The following is a 22974-nucleotide window of genomic DNA, read 5'->3' on the forward strand; positions in this document are numbered from 1 at the left end:
GCAAGCAACAAGCACAAGGATGCAGCACAAAGTCCTTTTCTATCAGCCCTGAACCTCTCAGCTGCATAATTAATATGACCTTTTTTTTTTACTTACAGTGGTGCTGTCTTCTGAAATTTTGTTTGAGCAATTGAAATCTTAATTCTGCAAAAATACACTTAATGCCACTTGCCCTATATATTGAGCAGAGAATGCAGAATACATTGAAGTATATATGCTTTTGCTGTATTGTTAGTCTGGATGAACTCTTGCTCCATGTTTTCAGCTTATCTTGCCACACTTGATATGTGATCAGGACACATTAATCAGTTGTTTAATTTAGGTTACCTATCAAGAAAATAAAACAGTAGAGAATTAATTGCTTCTTCAGAGGAAGAGCTGGATTGGAGAGAATCCAACTGGAGACAAAATATAGCCATTTGCAAACACAAGTGCTTCAATTAGAGATTTAATCACTTCTGTTAATGTCATTGGAACTCTAGGTACTACTGGCAAATACTTTCCTTGGGAGGAAAGACTGGGATTATTTGCTCATCACTGTGTTTATTGTTGCAGACTCCTTAAAGGTGCTCAAGTTTTTAATGTTAAACAAAAATACCAGGGAGTCTTTGTAGACTTTTTTTTCCATATGAAATAGATGAAATTAAGAACGTATAGACCTTACACAGAGGCAAGCTTAGTGTTGTTGAAACATACACATAATAATTTAATAGATTGGAGTATTAAACTAACAGTATGGAAAAAAGTAATCCTGTACTGTTTTTAAGGGTTCCCATACTTTGTGACTTTGAACCTCTTCACCAGCATGTACGTGCTCTACATAACCTGGTCAAGGCAGCACAGAGTTTGGATGAAATGTCACAAACTATTACAGACCTGCTGAATGAACAAAAGGTATTTTTGCTTTTTTTAATCAATAAAAAAGAGATGATATTTAAAACTGTAGAATATTTTCATAACATTGTTCTATCAAATACTTTAGAATGCATCTTTGTTTCTCCTGATATTAACTGTGGAAGTTTTCTTTGTAATCATGAACTAGTAAATATTCTGAGAATATTTAACAGATGTTTGTACTCCACCGATGTTGTAGAAGTAGAATTGCACTGTTTATATTTTTGTTTTCTGTCACTTTCAAATCTTCTGTCTGAAAATGAGTGCATTCTGCCTTTATTGCTTTAGATTGTATTCAGTGAATTTGTAACTTCTCTGGATTTCTGCTTTGTTTCTTAGGTCCTTTTGGTACAAGCAGTTAAGGAGATTTTAGGGCTTTGGTTGGCTGTTGTGCAGTCTTTTCCTTTGAGTACAGAAGGAACAGATGGTAAAGAGATCCCTTCCTAGGTTCACTCTGCCTGTCAAACAGACTCCTTCCCCTAGAAACTGTTTCTACCAATCACTTTTGCTTCTGTGCATGCAACCTCTAAATTCCATAGTACACCCAATAGGTTCCTTTTAGCTTCTGACTGGCCTCTCTCAGGGAAACAGTGGGTGAATTTCAGCAATGCTTAAGATTTTTTGTGAAGTTGACTGCTTCAAACTAGGTTTCTTTTGCTGTAGAAAATCAGTGGGTTTTTCCAGGGGCTGTGTTATTGTCTGCAGTGTAAATTGTTGTATGCACTTGGCTGACTGGGAAGCATCTTATATAACAGATAAAGCTATGAACGTGTTTAATTTTGAATAGCAATTTCCTGCTTAAACCAAGTGACATGAAGTTCTCTATCTTTTGATTTCTATGGGATTTGAACAGATTTGTTGGAAGTCTTTTATTTGTGTAAAATATGAAATCTGGACTGCTCTTTGTTCTGTAATACAGAAAAGGTGTATTATTTAAGTATCATTTCCCAGATATTTTCTCTCTTTATGAAGATTGTTTTTCAAATGAACAGCCATTAAGAATATTAGGGCCTTAACACTGTAAGAGCCATTGAAATTGCTGGAAGTGAAATTCTGTGAAATTTTGGTGTTTATTGAACATGCCCTTACAACAGACCTTGCTCTAAAATACAGACATTCACTCCCAACATGGAGTCCCAAATCCTGAAATTTATCTCATAAGAGACTAGGATAGTGACAGTTGTCCTAATAAATTAATTTTTTTATGAAGCCTTGCTGTGTCAGAAGAATGTGAAATTTAGCTTTTAATTAAAAATGTGCATAATAACAGTAGAAAGATAAGCAGAAAATATACCTGAATTTGTGAAGTCTTTGTCATTTTTCTTTCTTTCTTCAGACATGCTTATCTGGAAAAATTTTGTATGTATCTGGTTGTACTGAAAAAGATGTTTGCCAAAATACTTTCTTTTCTTTTGCTTTTGTTTGACTAATTTGGATTCTTCGCTCACACAGAAATGTCAGGTGCTTAGACAGATTTGGATTATTATCTCTTTCCTTAGAGCAAATTGCATTGCACAATCAGAGCTGGGCCATTCATGATGTCATCTTGAAAATGCTCATCTCTGTGTGTTATTTCAGTGATTCATTTGAACTCTTTTTGGAGTTGAAGCAAACAGATTTGTCAGAGATTTTTTTTTCTTTTCAAAGGTAATGTTCTTTTTACTACTTGGTGAAAGACACAAGGTCTTTGTGTTGTTTTGCTCTGCAGCTAATATAGAAGTGTTTTTTTAAATTATACTACTTTTGCCTGTGTAGAATTACTGAAGTAATTTTTAAAATGTTCCTTTTTATATCAATATTGCTGGGAATTCACAATAAATAATTAGAAGAATGAATAAACATTTAATGATTGTCATGGAGATGCCTACATCTTTATGCATCCACTTTTTCTGGTGGTGAACTGTCCCAGCTTGGTGCAGAGTTGCCTGTGCAGGTATTGAGTGTTGCCCATATTATTATTCTCATACTCTTCCAAGGAGACACATTCGACCCCGGCATTTCCCTTTCCATATTAGTGGCAGGAGAAACCTGGTTCTTCAGATTTGACTGGGATAGTTTCCCTGGGGTATTGGTAGTGCAGCAGTTGAATTCTGTATGGGTTAAGTGGAAGTTCATCCTACTGCATCAGCCACAGCAACTGTGCTTTAATAGTTGCTTTAGGCAGGAGGGAAAAGTTGTGACTGCAGACAAGTGAGCAAAGAGCGAGTCAAAGGAGATTAAATAACTTACTGCGTGTTGAGAGTATTTATTTTCAAGTGTCTCCATAACTCTTACTATTTCAACTTCCATAGAACATAACTGATAATTTTCTACTTTAGAATTACATTGGAGTAGTTAAAGAACATTTTTGTGGATATTTGTTTAATTTGTTAATACTTTGAAATCTGTTTTCATTTTTAAGACCTTCTGCTTATTATTTGTAACTTAATAGTCTCAAACATGTTGCTGTGCCCTCTTATTTCCGTAATACAAAGTTTAAGCAGGTCAGCAATTGGGTTAAAGATGTCCAGGAAAAGCTAAGGTGCCCATGGGTAAGATGAGTAAGGTGCCTTCTCGGTGGTCAGTAGATAACATATACAATCCTTTGGTATTAAAAGTTTTTTTTATAAGGGAAGCTGGCTTTTAAAATCGAATCATAAATCTACCGTTTCTTCTAGTTTAGTTTGGAATTGAAACACTGCTTGTAATCTTCCTGAGAATTGCAGCATCCCTGATTTTTTTTTTTTGTAGTAACATAATTAGAGCAGTGCACATAGTCTTGCAATACCTGAGAACTTTGAAATGAATTCTGTTTTTCTATTTTTTTTAATTGTTTGCTCTTGACTCATCTTCCTTTGTCATTACAAAAATTAGTGTATGATGTGCATGCATTGCTGCCTGTAGATAGTAAACTGACTACATGGCAGGCACAGGCTTCTCTGTAAACAAAATCTTCGTATAGTTTCAGCCACTCAAAATGTGAGGTTTAACTCTTCTCTAAGCAGTAATCTGGTGCTTTCATTAGACTCCCAACTCACAGAAGCCACTGCTGAGGCATGTAGTGTGCTGCAGCCCCAAGTCATGAGGAAACAGAGTTCATTATTGTTATACAGAGTGACTATTTCTTTTTTTTTTCTTCTTTATGCTGAATCCTTACTCTTTATCTTCTAGGATGATTCTGCAGGGTTGCCAAAAGTAGATAGTATCATTCCTTTGCATGTGGGTTTCTGTAGGACTTCTCCATAGTCAGAGTCTTTGAATTGCTTTTTTTAGTGTGTGGTTGATATCTGTGATGATAGTTTTTGTTACTGTTTCTTATTATTAGTATATTAATGGTAGATGTTTGTCACTTAAAGCATGCTTTGAACTTAGGCATGTATCAGCATACACAGTACCCTTCAACATCTAGTTTTGTAAGTTTTCTTAGATAAACAACAAGCTGAAATTAAGTCCAAGGGAAATGCTTAAACCTGGGCTAATAGAACCATTTAGAAAGGAGCATTTCCTTTTCATTTTTTCTCATGTCCTGTTCACTTTTTGTGTATACAGTATTCTCTATGCGATGATCACAAGGTTTTTTTACAATGTATTTAAAAATCATTGTACGATTTAGATTTATAAAGATGCAAAAGCTAAGAGAGCTGAGGTGCAAATGCAACTCTGCTAAATAGATGAGCGCTGAAACTGGAAATAGATCCTTCTTAAATGACAGCTGAGAATTGTTAAACACACTATATCTCCTTTAAGGAATATTTCCTTGGTGCAGAGAAGGGTAAGGTCCCTTTTTGAGTAACAATCATTTGTACAAAATGGAGACGGCAAAAAATGGCTATTTATATGACAGCAGATCAATATCTGTCACTTCTGGGATTTTTGCTGTTGCTGAACATTTATTGCCAAGCTCCACTAACTGTTGCCAGTCAAGTAGCTGAATTCAATGGATGGCAGAAGTTTCTTCAATAATAGCTAACATAGTAAAGAACACCAGACATGCATTCTAGTTGCTTTGAGGCAGTGTGGATGGTTTGAGAAAGAGGCATGGGCAAGATCACAGAATTATCAGCTGATGGCAATGTTGGCTTTTTGAAGAGCACCACCAGATTTCCAGCACTTTGAGACTGAACGTTTTATGGAAATTTTCTACTGGAAAAATTCCCATGCATTTTTCTTCAGAAACTATTTCTTTTCAATTCCTTACCTGAATAAAATCAAACAAGTTCTTAGTGATGAAGGAGCAAGGTAATAGTTGAGCTATGGTGTTACAGAGAATGCATCTGGGATCTTTCAGAGCACTCATATGTTCAGAAAACTTTGCATCTCTTCCAGTTTGTGATCCTGATGATCCTGTGCATACCCCTTAACTGTGTGTCGCAGCTGCTTGCCTTATGTATTTTAACTGTGTGTGTTTCACTGTAATTTTCCTAGGAAAAATTGCTTTGCTGTCAGTCCTATTATAAACTTTTTCAGGAATGTGTCCTTGGTAGATACTCAGGCTGTACATTGCTTTTTGGCTTACACTGGAACGTGTTCTGCGCTTGCTAAAGCTTAAGGTTTATATTTATGTCTTAAGAATCTGTAGATATATTGTTGGCATTAGGGCTTCCATATTACCATGTTGTATATGGTAGATAATAGCATAAGGTACTAAAGGAGTTTTTAATGACAATATTGGCAATAATAGAAAAAAGATATTTTAGCAATGAAATTATTAGAAAAACTGAAATAAGTAGGCTGTAAAGAACCAAAGCCTGTTTCTGACTGGTAAGATACAGTTGGCTATGCTCTACATAGGACTTCTGGCTAGGTGAACATTTAATATTTATGTGCTTACAAATGATGCTTTTCTGAAACTTAATGGAAAATCATCTTGATTTTCTGCAAATTTTGCTTAAGTTTTAGTAGTACATATTTTGGATTGTTACAAATAATAAGGGTGATTTTTTCAAGTTCTTGTTTCGCCTGGAGGTTTAGAATGAATTTTCAGTATTAACAGTTCTGCTTATCACTTTGTGTTTGTTTCTTGTTTTATAACGTGTAGGCCTCCAATAGTCAAGCATCGCCACAATCTGCTACCACACCAAGGATGGAAAGTACTACAGGAACCGCAATTGCTACCTCTTCAAGAACTCCTCCATCACTCAGTCTTCAGGGTCCCCTGTGTCCTCCTGTGTGTCCCCCAGCTCCATTAGAAGAATTGTCCCCGGACAGCATTGATGCTCACACATTCGATTTTGAAACTATTGCCCATCCGAACTTGGAGCAAGCTCTTAAGCAAGGATCATTAGACTTGGATTCATTGGCAGAGAGTCCCGAATCTGACTTTATGTCAGCAGTAAATGAATTTGTAATAGAAGAAAATCCAGTGTCTCCTAATGTAATAAGTGACCCACAAAGCCCAGAAATGATGGTGGAATCTCTTTATTCTTCAGTTATCAATGCAATAGACAGTAGGCGTATGCAAGATACAAGTTCTTGTGTAAAGGATGTTTCTGTAGAAAATGCTTCTCTCAGTGTTTGTGTGGAGAAGTGTAGGGTTATTGCTCAAGACTCAAAGGTACATTTAAAAGGTATAAAAGAAGATCTTTGCCATTTCAGAACACTTGTACAAAGAGAACAGTGTGACTTTTCTAATTCTTTAAAATGTACTTCCTTAGAAATAGTAAATACAATTGAAAAGGTAAAGCTTTCACTTGAAAAAACACTAAATGATAAACATCAAAATGAATTACAGTCTTTGAAAAGTGAGTATGAAACTAAAATTAATAAATTATTGGAGGATGGTGAAGAAAATAAAAAGAAAATCAAAAAGTTAAAAGGTGACCTGTTAGGTCTTGAGGAAGTTCTTCAGAATAAGAATGATGAATTTGCAATAGTAAAGAATGAGAAAGAAGCTGTAGTTTGCCTTCAGAATGAAAAAGACCAGAAATTACTTGAATTGGAATGCCAAATGGAGACACAAAATTCTGAAATCAAGGAACTGAGGCTGTCACGTGAAATTGTACTTGAAGACTTGAAAAAACTTCATGTTGAAAACAACGAGAAACTGCAACTCCTGAGGGCAGAACTTGAGAGTTTAGAGCAAAGCCATTTAAAAGAACTGGAAAGCAACCTACAAGCCAGGCATTTACAGGAATTTGAGAAGGTCCTAGCTGAGCACAAGGACTGTTTGGATAAATTGAAAAAAGAGAACGAGCATAGACTTGAACAAATGCAGGAGTCTCATGAGGTAGTTATGCAAGAGAAACAACAACAAGTAGAAGAGCTACAACTCAAGGTTTCAGATCTGTCTGATTTGAGGTGCAAACTAGAAGTTGAACTTGCCCTGAAAGAGGCAGAAACTGATGAAATGAAGCTTCTTTTGGAAGAAAGCAGAAACCAGCAACAAGAGACCTTAAGATCTCAGGTTGACAAGGAAACTGAAAGCTTAAGAAAGGAAATAGATAAATTAAACAATAAAATACAAATCAGCAGTGATGAATATCAAGTGGGCTTATCAGAACTAAGGACTCTGATGACAATTGAGAAAGATCAGTGTATTTCTGAGCTAATAAATAGGTATGAAGAAGAATCAAATTTGCTTAGAACTGAATTAAATAAAGTAACGCTTCTTCATCAAAAAACTGCTGAGGCAGAAAAAAGACTTTCAGAGCAAATAACAGAACTGCAAAGTAAGTTAGAGTTGGAAATGACTGCCCTAGAGAAGGAAAAAACAGAAAACTTGTCTCTCTGTGAGCAGCAGGAAAAATATGAAGCTATTATCCATAAGCTAAAGGAAGAGCAAGAACTATTAATATCTAACCAAGAGCAAGACAGGCAGTTGCTCATTCAGAAGCTCAATTGTGAAAAAGAGGATGCAGTGCAAACTGCTTGTAAAGAGTTGGAATTACAGAGGGAAGCTGCTGAAAAAGGGCTTTTGGAAAAAATAATGCAACTTGAGATGCAAGTGAATCAGAGGTACTGTAAGAATTAAGTTACTGTGTTTTCCTAGTATTTAATCAATATGGTATATTCATGACACACTGTGCAGTAACTAAAATTGTTGTATTTGTAATAGTGTTTATTTGTATTGGTTTCTATAGTTGCATTTCAAATTGTTTCCATTTTATAGTCAGTGGTGTTCCCATGTCTGTAGTTAATCTCAAGGATTGTAAAATATGTTATACAGGATTATTTCAAGACAGCAGTGAAGGTTTTACATTTCGGTCATGTTGAAGGAGTATTTCCACGGTAGCAAGTTACTTGAAATTCTGATTTTGTTGGTCTCAGCTGCTCTCTCTTTTCCCATCCTTGCTCTGCTAGCACTGTGGGAGCATGCAGTGGCTGGCTTTTAGGTAGCCTGATAACTTTCTTTATTGGCTGACTGTACACCAAGTTGGTGATAACAGGGCATGAAAACTTGAGTGGGATTTGATACAGGATTGACTGAGAGCTGTCCCATGGCCACATGGACTTCCATTGACTTTTGCTGCCCCACTTAACCTATTTCAGGGTCTTCAGTTTGAGCTTCATAATGAAACACAAAGGTGCAACATAATCTTAAAGAATATCCTAACATTACCATTTTTCTTTGTTAATTTCTGCAGAAATTTTACATTTTAAAAATGTTTCTCCCTTGCCAAGAATGCATAGAATTATTCTTTCTGATTTATCCTATCTTATGTACTTATGAGTTTGTAATGCCTGTCAGCAGCCTAGATTGTGTTGTTATAGAATGGAAATAGTAGAATTTTTTTATGTGACTAAGGCTTAGCAATAGTATTTTTTTAAATGCTAGCATTTTTCATTTATGTTCTTGTGGTGTGTGAACAAGATCAGTGCAGCAGATAGATCTTGTTTGTAAAATGTCTTAATACAGGAATTTTCTTCCCAGGTGTTAAACCAAGTATGTGAAATGGGAAAAGATCAATAAAATGGACAGAATTGACATAAAAGAAAGAACACTGCAAAAAATGAGTACAGACTTAAGTTAGCTTTTAAATTTTGAGTATCAATGTACTGTTAAAAAAAAAGGTAGGTGAGGGCAGGTCATGCATATTCCAAAGGAAATGGGAATATCTGCTTCACTGGAATTGTCTGCTACGTCAGGATTTTCACGTGCGAGCAATTCCATTATTATGTGATGTTGTGTTAGTGCCTGTGTTTGCTTGTCAGTGTATAAAGAAGTGCATCAAGATAATATTGCTTCCTTGAATTAAGATTGGGATATAATGAAACTTAAGAATAACCCTTCTTAATTGAAGAAAGTATTCTCTTAATGAAATATGGTGTGATGAGAAGAAAAATGATAAATTCTGCATTCTTTTCCTTTTCTGTGTATTAATGAATTGTAGAAATTTGAAGAACTTGACTCAACAGGAAAAAGATGTAGCTACGTCATCAGACTTTTTAAAAATCCACTACACTTAACTTCCAACTTGTGATTACAGCTGTGTGTATTCTTATCCAAACTGGATAAAACAGATAATGTATTTCAAAGAAATATGATCTGCTTCAATCTAAAGAAGTGCTGTTAGTTTGTTACAAGTTCTGTAAAGTAATTTAATTTTTAGTGTGACATTGAAATATATTTTGCCTCCTAAGGATTCTTTTTATGTCCTTATTCTGCTGTTAATTTTTTTTTTTCTCTAGGAATCAAGATATACTATGTTTTATCGCTAAAGGGCTTACATGTTAAGTAAATCTGTCCTAATATTTCAAAGTCACTATTTAGTTGTTTGATTTTTAAATTCCTGAAACCCCAAGCTATGTCAATAACTCAGGTTCATTTGTTATCCTTACTCATTGTTTAGCAGTTGTAATGGTAGAAAACAACCTTCGTTTGGCATGTGACTATATGTTTGTTGTTTTCTACAAGAGTATTGTAACATTAGCCATTCAGAAGGTGCAGACAGAGAGAGGGATTGTTAAATTTGACCTGAGTATTGCGCTGGTGTCAGGAATTTAGGTTTTGAACTTCCATGAAAACTAACAAAAATACTAAGAGTCAACAAAGAAATGTTTTCTATCCATGCTTTACCACAGTATAAAAATTAACATGGTTTGGTATGTCTGAAAATCAAGTCATTTTGATTAAGAAAGATAATAAAACTGCGAGGCATTTGTAGTTCCATTTACTCTTTCTGCACTATGTAGTAGTGCAGAACAGTAGAGAAAACCACAATATCTTTAATGATTTGTTGTTAAGTGTTTTAAAATGGTTTTCTGGTTAGTTATAATATATATGTACATATAATACTGTAGAGAATGTTAAAAGTAGAATAGGAATCCAAACTGCTTTGAAGATGGAATTAGTGCTTTGGTATCTTGCAGTCTTACTATTGTCCAGCCACTTCTGTCAGACCACCATAATGTCTCTTCTCCACAGAGCGCATGTCCTCTCTCTTAGTTAGGCTTCATTTAGAAATAAACTGAAATTTAATCAAGCACAAAAATGTTTTCTCAGTGGGACAAAAGAAGATTTACCTGAGTCTTTCATGACTTTCTTTTCTCTGCTTATTTTACTTCTGACTTCTAGAATGTCAGAGTCTGTTTAGCCACTCAGAACTTCAGTCAGCTTTCAGAGCTCTTATTTAGAGGTTCTTATGGGCTTTCTCAATGCTCAGCTGCTGCATAATAGTTTATATATTCAGTATATGCCCATGTGGTACAACAGTAGCAGTATTGTTAAGTACATCCTTTGTCATCTTAGAGCAGTGCAAGTGTTTGCAAAGAAACCCCAATCTGAAGAAATGTGCTTTTGGTATCTTGAAAACAATAAAGTTAGGCATTGTCACTGTTGCTGTAGTTGATAAGACCTTTTCAGATTAAATACTTAAACCTGCTGCCTGGTACAGTGATGAGGTATAAAAACTGGTAATGTGCTAGCATCCTTTGCAGAACCACAATATCCTTTACTTGGCTGTCATTTGCAAGCAGTAGTCCAGGCAATCCATCTGAGAGGCAGATGATTCCTGCTTTGGTTTAGTTCAGCTAAGAGCTTTGGGTTTAAATATGATTAATTTTAATATCAGTATGGTTTAAATACAATTCTGGTGCAGATGAATAATAGACAATTTAAAATAATACAGTTTTTCACAATTGTTGCCCGTCAAAGGGGTTTCTCTATTCTAAAGTTCTTCAGGGGCGTTCTTAGTAACTCCAGCCAAAACACAGAAGAGTGTAGTTAGTTTTTGCTTCAATGGTGAAAAATACTTGGCCTATGTAACATTGTTTCAAAAGCCATTTAAGGTAATTATCCTGCCTTTGTGACTGTTGATGGTTTCCTTCCTTTATGATCATCACTGCTGTCCTCCAGATTCTGCAATCCAGAGTTTTGAATTTCACATCTGGATTCCTTAGCATCAGATTTCTGCTGAATTGTTTTCCTTATGTGGTATTTCTGAAGGCTTTGCATTTTGTCATACTAAGTATCTTTGTGAAGTTGGTAGTTGGGTTTTTTTACCACTTTCCATGCCTTCTGTTACATTAGTAAAAGTATAAACAAAAGTCCTCCCTCACAACAAAACTTCAAAGTTAGAGCCAGCATGCTATGCCAAAAACACAGAATGCCCAAGAGTAAGAATTGGTGACATGCATATGATTAAAAAGTAGAATTGAAGTTAATAATGACTTAATTGTAATATAGTATATTAAATATTTCAGGAATAATGTCTCAAAATGAACGTCTGACTTTTTGTGTGTGTGTGTTTATTTCATGTATGTGGGGCTTGGTATACACTGCGCATTTAAAGCCTAAACATTTTCTTTTAAGTCCTCCTGCTGAATCATCTGCTGAATCAAACTTAGTCGCTGAACTTCAGGAGAAGCTTCAGGAAGAAAAAATGAAGTTCTTAGAGCAACTTGAAGAACAAGAGAAAAGAAAGAATGAAGAAATGCAGAACATCAGAACATCACTCACTGCAGAGCAGCAGGTAAAGCTGATTTTTTTAAAAATTATTTTTGCTTCCATGACAGTTGTGTTCTTTTGCTGCTTTGAAGTTAAGAGTGTAGTATTCTCTTTTTCTCTGTAACACTTCCACATTCTAAATTTGTGTGATTATCTGAAGCCAGGATATGATGTGTTAATGTAATCAAACATTTAAGCATTAAGAGAAAAAAACACAACAAAGAAACAAACAAAAATACTCCACTGGAAAAAAAAAAAAAACAAAAAAAAACAAACAAACAAAAAAACAAAAGACAAAACCAATTACCAAACAACTGGCAATCCAAATTGAGTTTTTGTAACTTCTTTTGCTTAAGTGCTTGGCGTCTTTATTAGTTATTATAATATTTATTATGACATTAATTATAATAATTATTATTTATTATTATTGTAAATGGATTAATTTTTCATTAATCTTTTCAACTGCAGAAAGATACCAGGTGTTATAAAATTTGTGGACAACACTAAATTAATTATTTGAAATACTAATTGATCTGGAATCAATGAGCATTTCACTGGCTTTTAAAGTTTATTACCATGGACAGGTAGTGTTTTGAGGTTCAAAGCATAAACATATTCTATTTTGAGGTTCAAACAATGTATGTTGCATTTTATGTAATAAAGCCATTGTGTAGTTCTTATATTGATGAAAAATCATGTTGCACTGGATTATTATTTTACATCTGTAGCCACACATTTTTTCCTTTCAAAACATCTTGAGCCTCTTAGTTTCTATAGAGTCTCGAGTTCTTAAATTAAATCTGTTAGTAACAGCTATTATCTGCAGCTTTGTTGCATTTAAACACTGAGAAAGGATTTTCTGTTTTAAGCACTTCTCCTTACTGTAGCTGTGGTAGGATCAAATAAGGACAAAGAGACAAGGGTGGTGATCAGCCAGCTTGGTGAATGAATGATATGAATCACTTGATGCCGGGAGTAGGGAACACAGAATTGCAGATGGCTGCAAAGAAAGGAGTGTTACTGCAATTGGGCTGCAAGCATTAATACTGAAGTTAGCCTTACATAGTAAATTTAATAGGAAATTTTTTCCTGGATTGGTAATAATACGTTTCATTTTTGCAATATTCCTTAGTATTCCATTGGCCTCCATATCTAATAGTATTCTTCTTTTCTGCAGCAGAGCATGGAAGGGAAGGTTCTGTTGCATTGACAGCAAATTCCAGGGAAAGCTCTAACTTTTTTAAAAAACAACAAACAATGAACAACCCCAAAAAAGACCCCAACCAAAGCAAACAAATACCACAAACCCAGAAAAAGGGTGTATCAGTCAGTGGTGACAGTTTACTTCACTGGCTCTGCTGATTACTGAATATTTTGGGTATTCATCCTTGCCTTTGTCTTTTTTGGTTTTGGTTTTTTTTCCTCTGTGAAGTTTCCTTAGAGGTGTCACTTTTGTTATGCAGACATATAACAAAGGCTGCTGTGCCCTATGTAAGTTGTGTAGCCCACCAAATAGTTTGTATTTTAAGAGTTGATAGGCATATATCAGGAGAATCTTCAAAGTCACAGAAAAATTACAAGTAATTTGAAATATCCTTTTAATACATGGTTGTTAGTAGGTTTTGTCTGTCTGTTCAGCAGCACCCTAAGAGTTAAAGGGCACAATGGTCAATAGAAGGATTGAAGAAGTGGAAATATTTGTTAGATTGGTACTGAAGGCTCTGCTGGTCTCTTTATGTTCACCTATTCAAGCTATTAACCAGGATTCCTGTGTATCTTTTGCAATAATGAATTGTTCACTCAAGAATTAATGCATTACTTGAAATGTATTTTTAATTCAGTTTATAGTGTACTGGTAATGGTATTTTTCTTTTTCATTTTATGTAGCATATCTGGATGCAGTTTAGCTTTATCTTAATAATTTGAACCATTCAAGTAACTCTTTTAAATGTAGAATGTTCAACTATTTTACATTAACTGGAATAAAAAGTATTAATTTTAAAGAAGAATCAAAAACTTCTGTTTTTTAAAATTATTTCTTATTGTACTACTTGTATGTATCAGGCTTGAGGGAATGAGAGGATTAAAAATAAAATAAATTACAAAAAAATTTTTAAGACAAACTTGAAAATAAAATGTACTGGCGTTTTATCTCTTCACCAAAGCAGTAAGTAAAAAAGTTTTAATTACTTCTTTAATTATATTGTAGAAAACTGAAATGCATGCTGTCTTTTATACTATTTTGCGTTATGTTTTTACAATACTTTCCTTATTTCAGTAATACTTTGTCTGTTTTCAGACCAACTTTAACACTGTTCTGGCAAGAGAGAAAATGAAAAAAGAAAACATAATTAATGATCTTAGTGACAAATTAAAAGTGCTTACACAACAGCAAGAAAAAGATAAGGGTAAGCAAAGTTCTAAAGAAGTTTCATCTTTTATAATAGGACTGTTCCATTTTTCGCAGGTTGGTTTTGATCCTTAGCACTGCTGGAATTAAAAGGAATTCTGTTTGTTTATGTCATAGATTTGATTGAAACACTTTCTGAAGATAGAGCTCGCTTACTTGAAGAGAAGAAGAAACTTGAAGAAGAAGTTAGTAAACTGAGAAGTAGTAATTTTTCTCCATCAACCTACTTGGCAGCAGCATCAGAAGCCTGTGGGGCCTGTGCAGCTGATGTGCCCACAGACACAGAGAGATTGGTTGCTGACTTTGGGGCTGAGGGGAGAATGGATTCCACGATGGAAACCAGTATGATGGCTGTGCAGTAAGTATGGGGCATTAGAGTAGAAACAAAGCATGCTCTCATTCTGGAAATATGTGCTCTTGGGCAGTGTGAAATGCAGATGAGCGTGTTTAACTCTCCTCCTGCTTTTGATGCTCTTCCTGAAAATATTCTTTTAAACATACATGTGCATACAATTGTGGTGTCACAATCATTTGGAATGTGTAGGTTTGATGACTTTGAAATATGCAGCTTCAAGGTGATTTGCCCTGCAAACATGACATAAAAGAATATACCTAAGTATGCGAAGCATATGTCAAACAGAAGGAAAGCTAATGGTGAATGAACTGGGAGGCTGCATGTTACTGACACATGTTTTGAACAGTGTCTCACTTTCATGCCACTAGCATTTTAAAGAACCCCAGGCTTCTCTCCATACCTTTCACAGAAGTAAGAAACCTGACTGGCAGCCACACAAGAGGAGCAAGGTTTTTACCAGAGGAACAAGAGCAAAATTGTTAAATATGCTTACATTGACTTTAGTCAGTGTGCATCACAACTGATACTGCCAGAGCACTAAACGGCTTTGTAGAAGTGAAGATGAAAACAGTTTGTCCTCGCCAGACTAAACTTGCACTGATAAAAAAACAAGGGAGTACCCCATCTTTAAAAAAAGAGCTGTTTCTTATAGTAATCATTCTAGTCCTGCACTCTCAAAACAAGTGTACAAAAAAAAATTAAGGTGAGCTTGTGAACAAAAAAATTATGACCCAGTGTATGATTAGACAGAAATTTTCACAGGTTTCTGTTGACTGCTTCCTATTACATTAGAGCTAAACAGCCTTTTAACGGAAATGAAGTAATGATTAGTATGGTTTAATTATAATCAGTTAGCTTTTCTGATTATTTTGATTGGATTTGTAGCATGTTTCATCCCAAAACTTGTTTGTTTTCTCAACCAAATCAGTTTGGACTAGAAAATACATTGTTTCTTCCCTATTTAAACTGCTTCTAAAGTATGTTATAACTGTTTTAGGAATTACTGTTTATGTTCTTTAGCAATTACTTGGGATGTTAGCATTTATTTTATCATGCCCCAGTACTCAGTTTATCCCACAGATGAACGGCAACAAGTAGTGAGTTCACGTTAGTGTCTCTACCATGGAGTTCCAGGGCACGTCGGACCAGTAGCCTTTGAGCTGCAGACCAGGAAAATGGGGCATAATAGAGCTGAATTGCACTATCAGAGGTTAACTGTCAAAGCATGTGGGGCTGTATCTTTCATCCCGGTGTCTTGAAAACAATGCAGAATACCAAGAAATGCCCTGATGTAGTTTGATAAACTAATCAATGGCTGAAAATCCACTGGCTTGTTGCGACAAAGAACCTCCTTGGTTTAAAGCAAAGGAAAAAAAATCCAAAACACCAGCAACAAATATCGATGCTGATTCCTAAAGTGTCTTTCTATGCTGTTTCCTGTGTGCTAGCAAATATATATAACACTCTTCACTGAGTGAAGATAACACGTGGGTGTGGAAAGGACCATTTTTGATTATTAAAAAAATGTTAGTTTTTAACCTGTCAATTTTCTTTCTCTTTTAGTGAAAATGTTCATATGTCTGAAGAAAAGCAGAGGATAATGTTGCTAGAAAGAGTGAGTAGATTGTTTGTTTGTGAGGTAAAGTACTTATGACTAAGTACTTAAAAGTATGTACATGTGAAGTTGTGCTGTGGTCAGTTGTATGCTCTGATGCTATATAGTGTCTGCAGGGATTATAAATAGGATTTCAGAGAATGTTTTTTCATTGTACTTTTGGATCACTGTAATTCACTGATAACTATTCAAGGTAACTGTAATTCAAGATAACTATTAAAACATTACTCGTGGCCTATCCTTGTTATGTTTATGTGGGCTTTAGTACGAGTGACTGCTCTGTCACTCTTTTTAGGAGTGACAGATCACTGATACAGTGAATTTCTATAGAAAAAAGTTACAATTTCTTTTTCTAATTAAGAAAAACAAAACAGCTGGAGATTTAAGATTGATTTGCCAGTTTCTCATAAAAATAGGTAATTTCTCCTCATAGGCTGTATTCTTGGTAAGATGTGAGATTAACCTCTAGCAGTTACACTGGAGTATTTCAGATTCTAGTAATTTTTAAGTGGCCAGTGATATCTAACTTCATCTCAGCTGTCTTTTTGAAGTTGACTTTTTAAAAGAAAAAAAAAATGGTGTCATTAGCTTCCAGCTTTCTAGGATCACTTGGACTAAAATCTGGGACCAAAATAAAGAACAGGAATGCTTTCTGTTAATGGATTGTGACACTGTATGAAGCAACTGCCTGGATGTTTCTGACTATAAGCACATACATGCTTTTTTATGTCATCTGATTACAAAGGATTTGTCATGGGTAGAAGCTATAACATAGTAATATATTACATTTCTTTTGCTGTTCTATCATTTGCATGTTTTTCTAACTGAAAGAAAAGTATGAGTATGGAGGTGAAATCTTAGCATGGGGGTTTGTAGCACTAGGATAATTTCCTAGACTTCAAGAGTTTTTTTTTCATGTCTTTGTTCAAAAGATGTTTTGATAATTGTTGTAGAACTGAAGGATGTAGTATTGTACAAGTAGTTGGGCTCTAGTCATATCAGAACTTTTTTAAAAAAGTTTGTACTGTATAAAGTGTAATATCCAGTTAATCGCATTAAGATTTTCTTTTAGACTTTGCAGTTGAAAGAAGAGGAAAATAAGAGATTAAATCAAAGATTGGTAAGTATTTGTGCAGTCCATTTTTTAAGCCTCATGAGAAAATAAGAAAAGTTTAAAAATGTTAAGTTTGTTAAAATCTAAGAATGTTTTTTTATTAATTTAAAAAATATTTTAAGTGTTAAGGCAAGTGGTGAATAGGTAACCTGATAACCTTCCAGAGGTACATGAGCTTAGTGTTCTCATGGAAGAAGATTCACAGGACTGAAGAGTGATTTCTTCCCAAAGAAAACAGACCATCCAGAGTTGGGGTAACAGGGTGTTAATTTCTAGGGCACCATGCCTCAGTTTTCAGCAGCAGTACATTAAATGCCAGTTTACAAGAATATGAATACGCCTGCACTTTAAGCATAATTGGGAGTGTTAGCAATAACATACAGATTGTTTTGGGAAAACTGCACCTTCCACCTTGTGAGGTGTGAAACTGTAATTCTGTTTAGTATCTGAAAATGCAGGCAGGCAGCCACCTTACGAAATGCCTACAGTAAATGTCTGTTAAAGGAACAGTAATTCAGTGACAGAGTGCCCTTGATTCCTGTAGTATAAATTCTTCTCCTTTTATTTCTTCCCACTTTATCTGTGCTAGGAGGTCTCAATTTGAGGTCTTAAAATTAATTTGTGTGTCTATAGGCACATTGTTTGGATGGACTGGCCATGGAGATTACACTTTCTTTAAGTGACAGGTGATACCTACAAGTTTGGTAGGAACTGATACCTCTGTAGTGGGAAGTTAGACTTCATACCAGGTGTAAGAAAGGATTGCAAAACATCTAAAAGTATAATTTTTCAAGGATTATTTTTAATTCAGAATGTCAGTGAAGTGCACAGAATTTATTTGAGTGTAGTTTTTACACTAAAAATTCAAAATACACCCAGGCAGTTTTCTAAATCTCTCTGTAGATTTCCTGAATCAAACTCTTGATCTCTTGTCATATTAGAGTAAAATAGAATGAAAGAAACACTGTCTATGAGACAAATAGAGGATTATTCTTGTTACTATTAATAGAAAGCCATGTAGGAGACATTGGCAATTCTTTGGTCTCTAAAGCAATTCAAATTTGATTTCTAAATGGAACTTCATCTCTTTTAAATTCCTTACTTATAAAGTGAGTTTTTACATAGATAAGTTTATTATTTGTCTCTTCATCCTTCTTTCCCTGTCCCCCTCCTTTTAAATGCACTTCTAAAATTGATGTATACATCAACACTTCAATACCCGTGTTTATTTCTGTTGAGGTGCTTCGGATAGGGAGCTCAGAAGGCATTATGTGGGAAAAAGAAAATCTTCATAGCTCATTGGCTTTTGCAGAAGAACTTGTGGGTTACTTCTACAAGGAACAAAAAGGAGCTCCTTTTAATACTTGGAATGTTATTACAGGATTTTTGTTACAGTAAATAAGTTATTGGGAAAGGGAAGAATTTTTTCTGTATAAAGGCTACTACAATTGTATTAATAAAACATTCCTTACTAGGTTTCAATATAATTATTCTCAACATTCTAGTTTGTTCTGTTTTTCTTGAAGTTGGCAGTTTAGGAAAATTACAGAAATCAAGATATTTTGTGCTTTCATTTAACACTTATTCCGGTTTGAAAAAATAGCAAGAAAATATCTGGTCTTTATATCTGAGGAGAACCCTCAAACACATTTGTGAACAGTCTAAACAAATTTGACAAATTTCACACTAGCTGCAACTTTTTCAAGGAAGAAAGGTAGCCTCTAAAAAATCTTAAAAATAATAAAAAATAAAAATTAAGAAAAAATCTGAAGTTAGATCCTATAAAGAAAACTGCTGAAGGTGTCATCAGAATTTGAGAGCATTCTGTGATGTACTGCATTCAATTTGGACCCATTCTTTGAAGAAATGAAGAAAATGAGCTATGAATAGGCTTCAGGCTCAAAAAACACAAACAGGCTGGTACTGCCCCTGGGGAAGGCAGGGGGCAAGATTGACAATAGGAAGGAAATTTGCTGTAGGGTACAATATCTGAGTTACAGCTGAAAAATCACATGCTAAACTTCAAGTGTGAGCAGTCTGGATTTGAATAGCATGTATAAATGGTCCAGGAAGTAGGAATGGATGGAAAAACTGCAGGACCTCTAGACAGGGTTTCTGTGGAGCAGTTATGAATTGTCTGTTGTAAGGAGGTTACCAGAGGATGATGGAACTGATACATTAACATCTGGACAGCTTTCCCAGCTACTTGTCTGCATGTGGGATAGGTATTCCTTTGTAGATAGAAGTAGCATTAATTACCCATTGTCATTTCTTGTTATCACAGCTCTTGTAGAAACTTTGTATGCACTTATGTTTATTTTTAGGCCTAGTTTGTCCTATTGAAGTTGTTCCATGTGCTAGTATTTTACTAATTTAAATAGAATTAAGAGCAAATATACATATAGGAGATAATTCGTATGTCCGAAACCTTACAGAATTGAATCTTTAGTTGGTCTTAGTAAATCTGACTCCAGTTTTGTTTCAGGGAGTGCTGCCCTGTTGATTACAATAAACTTGGGATTTTGTGACAGTTCGTAGAAAAACTGAGAGACTATCTTGAGCTCAACGTCTAGAGTTTAATTGTAATAAACATGTTTAATCTCTGGTGTTCTACCATCAGCCTTTTCTAGTGCCAGTGACTTCTTTGTTAGAATGGACAGTTTTATCGTAGGTGTGTATGCCCAGAATAAGTCCTTCCCGGTTTTAAATAATGAGGGAGAAGTTATGCAGGAACTTTTGTAATCAAAGGTAGCTATTAAAAAAAAGTACAATAATAAAAACCAAAACTGAACCACAAGCAACCAAACCCACTACAGAACAGGATCACAGAAGTATGGTTGGTTTCTGAGTGAATATAAAATCTGCAAGACTAGGCACTGCTTGAAATCAATGAAAAATCATCCTGTCATATTTTCACCTGCAATGTACATTTCATCATAGCTTGCCAGTACTTTATAGCTTTTCTTTTTTTATAGATGTCCCAAAGTATGTCATCAGTATCCTCAAGACATTCTGAAAAAATAGCAATTAGAGAGTAAGTACATGTTAATTTTAATATAAACAGATGGATATGCTTGCAATAAGATAATTGTATAGTTAATGTTAAAATTCTTCTGTTCTTGCTCTGTGGTAAAAGGTGCATAGATCACTATAATTTAGCCATCAGCTATTGAACAGTCCCAGCTGAGCATAAATCAAATTTTATAAAACCTTCTTATAAACAATGAAATGGCCTTTTTGAATTCTCTGTCAGTGACTTTCTTGAATTCCTTACTTCATAGGACTTCTAGAATTCTCTGAGGCTCTTTTTAGATTACTTTTTTGTTTACCTGTAACCTTGAAGCCTAAGAAAAAGAAAATCTATTAATCCAGAATATGCATAGTGCTGTATTATATTTCAAGAGAAGTCTTACCTTCCTGAAGTCCTCCAAGTTCTTGTCTTGCCCTAACCAGATGAAATAAAACTAACTGAAACATTTTGTTAGATATTATCAGTCTCTTAGCAGCTGCATGTAGAATTGTTGCTGGAAAAAGAAGTATTATAAAATATAAAAGCTACAGACAGCTTCTTCATAAATATTAGGCTTATATATTACTTGAGTAATATAAAAAATCTTTTGAGAAAGAAAACCTGCACAGATTTTTCTATTAATGTTTTCTGAATTACACCAGTATTCATTTTTGCTGTGACAAAATCAGGAGGTGAAGAATAATTTTTTTCCCTCTAGCATCTGAAAATTTTCACAAGTGTCTTGGTAGTTTTTGAGGAAGAAAATAGTAGGAAAGAAGAATTCGTCTGTCCAGTAGAGATGTTTTTAAGTCAATATAGCCTGTCTTCATAGTACGTCCAGGCAGAAAAGTTTGGAGTGTTGTTTATTTAATCCAAAAATGAACTTTAAAGACGATGACCAATTTTTTCTAGATTAACTCAATTGACTGTCTGTGTATCTGTAGTCTCCTATGGAGAAGTTTTTCGCTTTCTTTGCACTTCCTCCCTCATCCCCAGAGGAGTAGTAATATTTATTCCTAGATGTTAATATCTTGGAAAACTGGGGAAAAGAATCTGCATCTTCAAAGTAAGGTGCAAAAAAAAAAGAGGGAGAATATGCCTATTTGGTACTCACACGGAGTATGTTAACATTCCCATCAGGCTGCTTTAACTACTCAGCATAAATAATAAATTAAAAAATGTAGACAACAGTGCATGAGAGTTTGCAAACAATATTTTTGCTTATAGTTTTTCCACCAAATTGAAATCATATTTATTTTAAATTTTCAGAGAAGACTTCCTGCATTTCTTTGTTTATGTTCAAGTTGATGGCAGATTTACTTTTTTTGTTCCTTACTGTTCAAGGCTTTTTGTTGGCTTTTTTTTTGGCAGCTATCTAAACTTAGCTGAATTGAAATCTTTTTAAATGAGGAAAAATAACAAAGTTTTGCACTAAACCATGAGCTCTACATGAAGTAGATTAATGGAAATGTTTTTAAACTATCATGTTTTTTTGCAAACCCACCTGTGCTCCCAACTTTGTAAAAGCTTCTAGGAATATGCATCAAAATAAAATTTATATTAATTCTAACTTACCAGTGAAAGTTTCTATGTTATTACATATGACAAGCTGTCAAATAATTTTCCTGAGCAGACTCACTGTAGATTGCAGTTATGATGGAAGATGATAGATCTTGAAAAATTGTGTGTTCTCCAGGAGACCACCAAGCCCTAACTTGATTGTGAGTCTGCTGAAGGATCTGTGAAACCTAAGGGCAAAACACCTGTCTTACTTGCAGATGTAATATATTCTTACCTATGGCATTTAGTAGTGCATACATAGCTGTGTGAAATATGGTAGACTTTTCTTACTGTTTTTTTAGGTATATAAGGTAAAAGCCATGTCAGTTTGTATGTTACTGTGAGTACTTAATTCACTGACCTGTTTTCAGATGGACTTAGCTTGCTCTGGTCCTTACCAATTGCTGAATAGAGTTTATCTCAAATCTAAGAAAATTGCAATAAAACAAATATCAAGACTTAGCAACTGCCTGAGGAACACATTTGTCTCTGTCTCACTGCTTCAGGAAGCTATATCTTGATTCTATTCCTGCATAAGGGAAGTGTGGAAAGTGAAAGTGAAATTCAGAACACTAGTTGTATTTGTAATAGGTTAAAATTGGTGTTGGCCTAGGTACTGCAAATTGTTGTTCTAAGGGCCACCAGAATGTTGCGTTTAAATCTGACCTTCCTTAATGTTTGTTTGTTTGTTTGTTTATTTAAACTGTTTTTTTAAAAATTTCTGCTTTTAATGAAAATACCAGTAATATCCTGGTACCTATAACTGCTTATTCAAAATACTGCATACATTTCTCTTTAGCATCGGGTGCATCTAGGAGACCGTGGGTGCTAGGAAAAGTGATGGAAAAGGAGTATTGCCAGGCAAAAAAGGTAAGAAAATAGTAATGAGAAATCATCTATGATTAATAGAGAAGAAAGTGTATTTTAGTATTTTTAACAATTGTGACAAATTCTCTCTGCATAAAAAGTTAGATGAAAGTGCCTTTGTTTTAAGTCAGTGAATAGCAAGAGTAGGGGAGCTAGAAGAGTTGAGCGAGTGGTGGGTTGGGTATTTGCATCCACACTGTCCAGACTCCTGCCAGACTTCCAAGGGTCTCCTGAATACTGAGTAGTGGGAATCAGTTTGAGCTTAAAAGTACAAAAATCAGTAGA

The 22974-nt window shown here is 34.7% G+C and overlaps 1 protein-coding gene across 1 annotated transcript in view; it reads left to right on the forward strand.

Annotated features, from left to right (window-relative positions):
* The window catches only part of RB1CC1 (RB1 inducible coiled-coil 1), a 64838-nt gene that overhangs the window by 40184 nt on the left and 1680 nt on the right, over window positions 1–22974 (forward strand). The window contains exons 14-23 of the mRNA XM_041473645.1: window positions 768–894; window positions 5912–7827; window positions 11624–11783; window positions 14058–14166; window positions 14286–14526; window positions 16087–16138; window positions 17211–17258; window positions 20228–20286; window positions 21959–21983; window positions 22537–22692. Of these exons, the coding sequence (XP_041329579.1) occupies window positions 768–894; window positions 5912–7827; window positions 11624–11783; window positions 14058–14166; window positions 14286–14526; window positions 16087–16138; window positions 17211–17258; window positions 20228–20286; window positions 21959–21983; window positions 22537–22692 (2893 nt within the window). The remainder of the gene's footprint in view (window positions 1–767; window positions 895–5911; window positions 7828–11623; window positions 11784–14057; window positions 14167–14285; window positions 14527–16086; window positions 16139–17210; window positions 17259–20227; window positions 20287–21958; window positions 21984–22536; window positions 22693–22974) is intronic.

The sequence above is a fragment of the Pyrgilauda ruficollis genome, unplaced genomic scaffold (genome assembly GCF_017590135.1).
Source record: "Pyrgilauda ruficollis isolate IOZ18807 unplaced genomic scaffold, ASM1759013v1 scaffold30, whole genome shotgun sequence".
Taxonomy (NCBI): domain Eukaryota; kingdom Metazoa; phylum Chordata; class Aves; order Passeriformes; family Passeridae; genus Pyrgilauda; species Pyrgilauda ruficollis.